The 8,069-nt window shown below is 37.6% G+C and overlaps 2 protein-coding genes across 2 annotated transcripts; one reads left to right on the top strand and one right to left on the bottom strand.

The window, feature by feature from the left end:
- Positions 1-4: 4 nt before the first annotated feature.
- On the top strand, positions 5-3,737 carry tmem138 (transmembrane protein 138). The gene is made up of 5 exons (XM_053318803.1): positions 5-124; positions 707-1,194; positions 2,322-2,493; positions 2,640-2,715; positions 2,810-3,737. Exons 2-5 carry the CDS (start codon positions 1,067-1,069, stop codon positions 2,920-2,922), a joined length of 489 nt encoding a protein of 162 aa, XP_053174778.1. The 5' UTR covers positions 5-124; positions 707-1,066; the 3' UTR covers positions 2,923-3,737.
- A 141-nt stretch (positions 3,738-3,878) lies between these two features.
- On the bottom strand, positions 3,879-6,816 carry tmem258 (transmembrane protein 258). Its single transcript, XM_053318804.1, has 4 exons — positions 6,744-6,816; positions 6,322-6,431; positions 4,140-4,268; positions 3,879-4,032 (listed from the first exon to the last, which is right to left on the bottom strand). The coding sequence occupies exons 1-3, from the start codon at positions 6,744-6,746 to the stop codon at positions 4,142-4,144; spliced, it is 240 nt and encodes a 79-aa protein (XP_053174779.1). The 5' UTR covers positions 6,747-6,816; the 3' UTR covers positions 3,879-4,032; positions 4,140-4,141.
- Between the last annotated feature and the right edge of the window lie 1,253 nt (positions 6,817-8,069).

Raw genomic sequence — 8,069 nt, forward strand, 5'->3', positions numbered from 1 at the left:
ACCGCTGAAAAGCTGCAGTGAGCTCTGGGAGCAATGTTTGGCCTCAAAAGTGGGAATATGAGAGATTTATTGCTTCTTCTCGGCTCCGACTGATTTATTTTTATTCGTCGAGCATTATCTGTCGGTAAGAGTAACCTAAACATTGTTTAAATTGTGTTTTTGAAACGTGCTTTCTCACAACAGCATGAAAAAAATCAATCAGTGTTGGCTACGGAGGGAATTCCTCGAAGTTGAAATCTGAGCTTTGTTTGCGCCAAAAGAGTGTTTTAGTTGTGGGAAGCCAGTCAGTAACTCTATAATTAGTCTCCGAGATTATCTGCAGACAGGATTTAATAAGGAGAAACCGCCGTCATGGATAAATGCGTTGAAAGAAAGAAAGGATGGGCGTACACCACTATAACAAAACAAGAGATAGTGGTATGTGTGTGTGTGTGTGTGTGTGTGTGTGTGTGTGTGTGTGTGTTTAGGTGAAATTAATCTGTAATCCCAGCCGTGACCTTACCATGCCTGCCTGTGTAACAGACTGAACATGCTGACCGTATATAGCTACGTTTACTGGTTATTTAACTGCCTGAGAAAGAGGAGTTACATCAACCTTTATCCGCACACCTCTCTGGATGGATGGCTGCAGACAAAAAGGCTGCTCTGCATTGAAGATGTTAAAATTACATGAATTAATAACTTCTTCTTGTTTTACAGTCATCAGGCAATTCAGCAGATGAGGAGACCTTCCACATTAAAGATGCCAACATGCAGCATTTGAAGAGATCTCAAACACCTTATTTGATACATTGGACTGCCTGCAATCATCACCAAGATGCTTTTTCCACTGAGGACAACAAAAGACATGTTTCTGACCACAGACGCCAATTGGAGTGAAATATACCTTAAAAAAGGACAAAAGTATTAAAGGACAAAACTATCAGTTTCTGACTATGTGAATGGACAAGTGATGCCTGTCTACTTTCAGACTCTTGCGCATGTATTTAGTTTTCCTTATAGACACTTAAGAGGAGAAAAGAGGAGACTGTGAAGTTTGTGGGTTAGCAGGATCAACCGGGTGAAGATGATGCAGACTGGTAACTACTCTCTGGTGCTGCTGATCCAGCTCACACTACTTGCTTATGACCTCTTTGTAAACTCCTTCAGTGAACTTCTCAGAGGAGCACCAGTCATCCAGCTCGTGCTGTTCATGTAAGTCACTGAACTACATGATAAAATGATTTGTTTATTCATAAGTCAGTCATTAGAACATCACCATGAAAAGAAATATATTGAAGTTAATTGATTTTTGTGTTTCATAAATTATTATTTTACACACTTACGAATTAAAAACCAAACGCTTTATGGTTGCACTTTCACAAAGGTGAAGGTTAGCCCTTTGACGTTATTGTTAGTTGTATCATTCATAAGGATAAGGATACATTTATTGATCCCACAGTGGGGAAAATTCATTGCTACAAAAGCCCCAAAAATAGTGATATAGATGAATTTCAAGCTAAATCTATTTTATGAATGATTCAACATTCAATATATTAATAAACAATGAATCAATATTTAGTTGTTGATCTACATTGTACTTTTAGGTTAGGGCTGGACAATATATCTATATCAATATCGTGATATGAGACTATATATCATGGAAGTTTTGAAGTAGTCACAACAAACCAATCCCCTAATTGAATTATACAGCAGCCAAACAATCAGTGAAAGCAGTTGGCAAAGACTCAGAAACTGAGATAAGAGTTCCTTTACTGACTGAAAATCACTTTTTAAAGGGCTACTACTATTACCATGCCTGTTTCTGAAATGTATCACCTTTGAGGTTGTAGTTAGATGATGATTTTCATTTCAGCTCTTTCACTAACTGGTTATCATCAGTGCTGTGTCTAAAGTTGAATTATCATTAGTGCTGCAGCTGCTCTAATGTGTCAGAATTACTTTTGCTGTCGTTTCTGTATTCAGAGAAAGAAAAATACCAAGGCAACTCTTCTTTGCTAGAATATATTACTTAGTGGCTGATATATATTTAATAGTTCATTCAGCAATAGATAAAAATCAGGACTTGCAATCATGCTTTCATGAGACAAACACCTCGTATCCTCTTGTTATAATACTGAAGTTTTAACCATTATGAAGTGACCTGGTCAGTTAATGAAGCCACAAAGATTTCCACTCTTGCTTTCTATAAAGATGGTAGTCTTTGTACCACAGTTTGTGTCCTCATGTATTTTAATTTACACTTTTCTGCTGCATGACTACGTAGTTTAAGACACATTTGTCACCTCAAACATCAATATGACAAGAAACTCTCTTCGCAGCATCCAGGACATCGCCATCTTGTTCAATGTGATCATCATCCTGCTGATGATGTTCAACACCTACGTGTTCCAGGTGGGCCTGGTGTCGCTGCTGCTGGAGCGCTTCAGAGCTCTGCTGATGTTCTCGGCTCTTTACCTGACGCTCAGCATCTGCTTCCACTGCTGGGTTTTGGTACGCTCAGTCACACACACACCTGCATGTCAGCTCTCAGCACTGATTTTAAAAGTGTTGCATTTTAACATGAATCTATATGAAGTATTGAGGAAATCAGAGCTAGTGTAGGATGTTGACCATATAAATATCCCCTTTTTGTCCAGAACCTTAGATGGCTTGCGTCAAACCATTTTGTGTGGACAGACGGTCTTCAGTCGCTCTTTGTTTTCCAGAGAACAGGTAAAAGTTTGATTAGACTAAAGTTACATTTTCCCATCACATCTATTGTTTTCTAAAGTCTTTGTTTTAATTGAATTTTTCTTTCTCTTAACAGCGGCAGTATTGTACTACTACTTCTACAAGCGCACAGCAGAGTATATGGGGGACCCGAGGCTCTATGAGGACTCTCTGTGGTTGCGTGATGCCTTTGCCAGAGCTCGTCAGTGAAGGACAAGCAGCTTTGATGGACTTGAATGGAGCTTGCAGGAAAAGATCATTCCGATATGAAAACACTGCGCTTCACCTGCACCTACTTACAATACTATTAAGCACATAGATTAAAACAAAGGTTTAGAGATATCGAACACCCATGGAACTTACTAACAGGTAGAGTGGATGAAGCAAAGTCTCAAACCACAGTTTGTGTTTACTGACTCTTAAGGAGCCAAGTAGGCAGCCAGTTAAAAGGTTTACAGTGGCAGGTAAGCCAACCATGGAACGCGTAGTATTGTATTAATCAGGATTGAGTGTTAATCTATGTGGCCTTTGTAAATCAATTTGAGTACACCTTGAATGAATGTCACAAGTTCAGTGAAGATGCAGGTATTTTCCCACTGCATGTTTATCTTGTTTATTGTGTATGTTCATGTACATTCATTTGTAGGACATGTAGTAATAGTTCTATTGGGGGAAAAAAAGTCTTATTTCCCCACTTTTGCCTTATGTAAGGCTCATGTGTTTTTACATGATTGTAATTTTAATAAGCCAATATTGATTTTCATGTGAATCCGGTCGTCCCGTCAGTGGGGATCTTTGAATCGTGTTCCCTGCTGTTTTTATTAAATACTCCTTCTCTAATCCTGGTGTAATCCTTCATCGCTATTGCAGTCGGTATTATCCTCTAGACAAGGTGAAACAGACTGCTCTATTTTTAACACAAAGATTAATGAGGGATTGAGGTTTTAGAAGCCACTTGTACAACAAACCACAAATAGCCTCCTGGGTGTCTGAAATAATCTGCTATTCAGTAGTGCACTACGGGTTAAGAGGTTACGCACTTCAGGTCTGGGCTTTACAATTGTTCATTAACATTTTATTTAACCATTAGGAGTTAGGATTAGCAGTTTTTTTTACTAATAGCAAAATTTGCAGCTATCAGGCTAAACAAAGAAAGACACCAAAAGTTGTACAAATTCCTCTTTACTTGTGAATAGAAACCCAAAGTCCACGTGATCCCATAATAATGTCAGTGCAGTCCAATCAAATCCAAAATCCAGTTCCCGTTGAGTGTGTGATGTTTTCCGATCCACTGGAATGTGTGTGTTTGAAATCAGTCACCTGAAACAGGAGGGAGAGAAGAACAGTTAACTACGACCAAATGTTTCGTCAGTTTTAAAGTGAAAATGATGATGGGGTTTTTAACGAGGCGAGAGTTTAAAACTTACCTTCATACATAAATCCCCACCCAGAGTAGTAAGAACAGTACTCCGAAGCCCATGAACAGCGAGGCCACAAGGGAGATCAGCAGCTCTTTGTAGACATCCCTGGTGTATTTTGTTGAAGTCACCTCATAGCTGATGAAAGGTTAAGGGCTAACTCATATAAAAAGGTACAAAAAAATGTATTTAAAAAGGCTTAATCGTTGCTTATTCACACGAGTGAACTCAACAGTAAAGGGAGTTAGATTTAAAAATGATGCTTAGACATAGTCCTTGTCTAGAGTATTATCACTTAGCATGCTGTAGTGACTCAGTGGTAAAGAGGAAGGAGATCAATAAAGGATTGTAAGGTATGATGGTGACTTAAAACATTCTCAAATTTAGCCCATTTATAATGATTCAAAAAGCATTATTTAAAGCACATCATAACTGTGTTAGAAGCACAAATTCTACACAAATGTGGATGTCGAGGATATTTAGTGTTAACTTTTGTTCAGACAGTGTGGAATAGTCCAGCAGCAATATCTCAGGTATCAGATATTGGAATCCCATTAAAAAGGAAATGTCACAATTGTTCAAGACTTTCCTAAAACAAGAATCAGTTGCTCAAATGAAAGTTTAAACAGACTTTGCTCTTTTTTTGTGTGAGAAAATGATGGCAGACAAAACCCACAGTTGACGTTTCGAACAAAAAATTATTTAAATGTTTATCTGAAGATAACGAGGCTTCAGCCATCAAATAAAGTGGATCTCTTACACAGTTAGTCTTTTTAGTGTCTCTGCAGACACTCAGCTGCAGTAGAAAGAATGTAACAAAATGAGGGAATTGAGACAGAAAATTAGAAATGTTGACTTAGTCTGTTTAAACTGATGGAAATTAGATAGTGAATATATTTGGGCTGTGGAGAGGTATGGTTGACACATCCAAGGACATCACCTCTGGCTTTAAAAAAAAAACAACAACATTTTTTAGACCAAAAAACTATTGAAAAATATAAACAGATTAACTAATAATGAAAATGATCATTAGATGCAGCTACCAATTCAGGGTTAAGAGGAAAGTTAAGGGAAACATAAATAATGATATTTAACGGCTGGTTCTCCATTTTTTCTCCTCCAACTACACTACTGAAACAGTGTTATACATCGTAGCAAAAGCCCACTTTAAGATTTGTGAAACTTTAATTTTGCTTTTAAAAACTGACAAAAAATAAATAAAAAATGGACTGCTCTTTCCTCCATCCAGACCACATAGTCCAGATCCAAAACCACTTACCACTGACTTGCCAAATCTTAATCCATTCCACATTTGTCAAGAAAGAAGAGTGGTCTTTTTATCTTCACAATTAGAACAAAGGTTTCACAAATCTGAAACTGTGTTTTAATGAGTCTCTGGAGTCTTTTTGTTAATCTTGTCCATATTTTAGAGTTGCTCAAGCACCCCTAAATTTGATCTAAGCACCCCTAAAAATAAGTTAATTATTATTGCATTTTTTCCTCCTAAATATAATTTTATACAGCTTTAATTATCTTGCATGCCTGTCGGTTAGAGATGGGACAAACACTTATGCTACAGGTTCAAATGGCTTTATTTTAACAGGTTTAATGTACTTTGGATAGTTCTGTCATTATTATATAATCTTTCCCTCAGGATTCATTAACTATCTTAGGATCCTTTCTGTAGAATTTATTCTGAACCATTATTATTATTCTACACCACCATTATTATAGACCACTCTACTATGTATTAATATGTCTTGTTGTAATTTACATTATCCACTGAAATGAGTTATTTAGCAGGGGGTTTGAACACTTGCAGGGCATTGTATGTCAAATTCTCATTGGGAGCTGAGCCCCCCTAAAGGTCTGATCCCAGAATCGCCCCTGAGTGAAATCACCATTTTTTTTTTTCAGTTATTATAAGCAAAATAAATGGTTTAAAAAATCTAAAAGTGGGTTTAAACAGTGTTAAGGCTTTCACTACCACATCTAACTCTCTTTCATGAATATAAGTGGTTGGAGAGAAAAAAACTGAGAACCAGCAGCTGAATATCTTTGTTTCATTCTGGATCAGGAGCTAATTTCAGCGTCGTGTTGCTATATTACACTAACATCCTCTTCCACATTTACCACATATATTCAGTCAGTGAGGTGTGGTCTGAACCAAGCAGCACACTGTGAAGGATACACGAAGAACCAGGCGGTGAAGAACATGCCGATGGCCAGCAGCACCACGGTGAGGTGGGGGAACACAGCCGGGTTTACCGGGCTGGTGTACCGGGTCATTGCCTCTAGTTCCTGCGGCCACAGCAAAGACAGAGATCCGATAGAAGCAGGTTAGTTTAATCACATCCTGCTAGTTTAACATGCTAACATAATAACTCAAGTCTGCAGCGTTTTATTGTTGCAGAAAAGCTTCATTGATTAGTTTTATGAGACGCAGCTCAGTGAGTTTGACATGAGAGGCTAACCTAACATAACGCTGCTCTGCTGGGTATATTTAGCTTAAACAAACCACAACGCCACATAAAATGCACAGTTTGAGAATAAAATCTGCAGTCAAATCAAGATATAAATATATACAGACGAGATATGAAGCAGAAACTCTACCATTTTGTGATGATGTGAAGCTCCTGCCTCTGTGGTTCACGACAAGAAGGCCACGTACTCACTAACGCTTCCTGGTTCTTGAGGTGACGTAAAATTTACGCGTGGACGTATAATTTACGTGGTGACATATTCGCGTAAAGCCCTGCGTTCAGTCTGTCAGGCTCGTGTTATGTTATGTTATTTTATTAGTTTATATGTCAGGGGCAGTGCATATTAATAAACATATCTGTAAATATGCCAGAATTAGTCGACTAGTTGGCAGCCTAAAATCAAGAAATAGATTTAAAACATTATAAGACAAGTTAGTTACAATAAATATAAAACACAGTGACATAAGCAGCTGCAGCACACAGTAAAAGCAAAGCAAACCGCGTCTGAACAACAGTTACAGAGCAGCTTGACAGGAGCAGACATAATAAGCAAGAACAAATATGAGCCAAAATGGACGTAAGCAGGACAACACAAAACAGGGCAATTCAACTTCATAAACAGGGACAGACATAAGAAAAACAAGTGCAAGAAACATGATAAAAGTAAAACAAAGGCAGGTCAGGCAACAAGACATTTTAATGGCATACACAAAAACAGACCAGCAGGAAAAAGTAAAAACAGGTTATAGGCTATGGCCGACAGGGCAGCAGTTTAAGCAACAGGACAGTTTTGTAAGGTGATAGATGCATCGCTGATAGACGTATGAGCCATGTTCTCTGTGCTCATCTCAGACTGTTTCTAATCAATAACTGATCAATACATTCATGGATCTAAACCTTCACAGAATCCTCACATAATCATTTAGTTAGTGTGGGGAGAATAGGTAAGTAAATTTACTCAGGTAGTGTATATAAATTCAGTTTTGAGGTGCTTGTTGTTTACTTGAGTATTTCAATTTGATGCTACTTCATAGTTCCAACCCACAACATTTCAGAGGGAAATATTATACTTTTACTTCACTATATTTATTTGACAGCTTTAGTTACTTTCCAGATGAATTTTGGACACAATAGATAATATAACAAGCTTTGAGAATACAACACATTGTTAAAGATGAAATCAGTGGTTTCCAACATTTTTGGCTTTTGACGTCTTTACAAAAAGCAGTGTGTAGTCTGGGTCACATTTCAGATGTGTATGAGTTGTTAACAGCTCCGCCAAATAGTGATTTTTCCCTTAAAACTTCTCACATGGTTTTGTGTCAATGAATATTCAAATGATCCAATATTTCACCAAAAATCACAAATTAGAGAAAAAGTCCAACAACTGGAAACAGATTTGTGTATCAGAACTTTGTTTTTCCTTCTTTCCTCTCCCATTAATCATCTCTCGACC

The sequence above is a fragment of the Scomber japonicus genome, chromosome 5 (genome assembly GCF_027409825.1).
Source record: "Scomber japonicus isolate fScoJap1 chromosome 5, fScoJap1.pri, whole genome shotgun sequence".
Taxonomy (NCBI): Eukaryota; Metazoa; Chordata; class Actinopteri; order Scombriformes; family Scombridae; genus Scomber; species Scomber japonicus.

Excerpts from the sequence above, each read along its gene's own strand:
- tmem138 (XM_053318803.1), top strand. The coding sequence starts at position 1,067 with ATGATGCAGACTGGTAACTACTCTCTGGTGCTGCTGATCCAGCTCACA. Across the intron at positions 1,195-2,321 it reads ATCCAGCTCGTGCTGTTCAT|CATCCAGGACATCGCCATCT; the intron begins GTAAGTCACTGA and ends CTCTCTTCGCAG. Across the intron at positions 2,494-2,639 it reads GCTTCCACTGCTGGGTTTTG|AACCTTAGATGGCTTGCGTC; the intron begins GTACGCTCAGTC and ends CTTTTTGTCCAG.
- tmem258 (XM_053318804.1), bottom strand. Across the intron at positions 4,269-6,321 it reads TTCACCGCCTGGTTCTTCGT|CTATGAGGTGACTTCAACAA; the intron begins GTATCCTTCACA and ends ACCTTTCATCAG.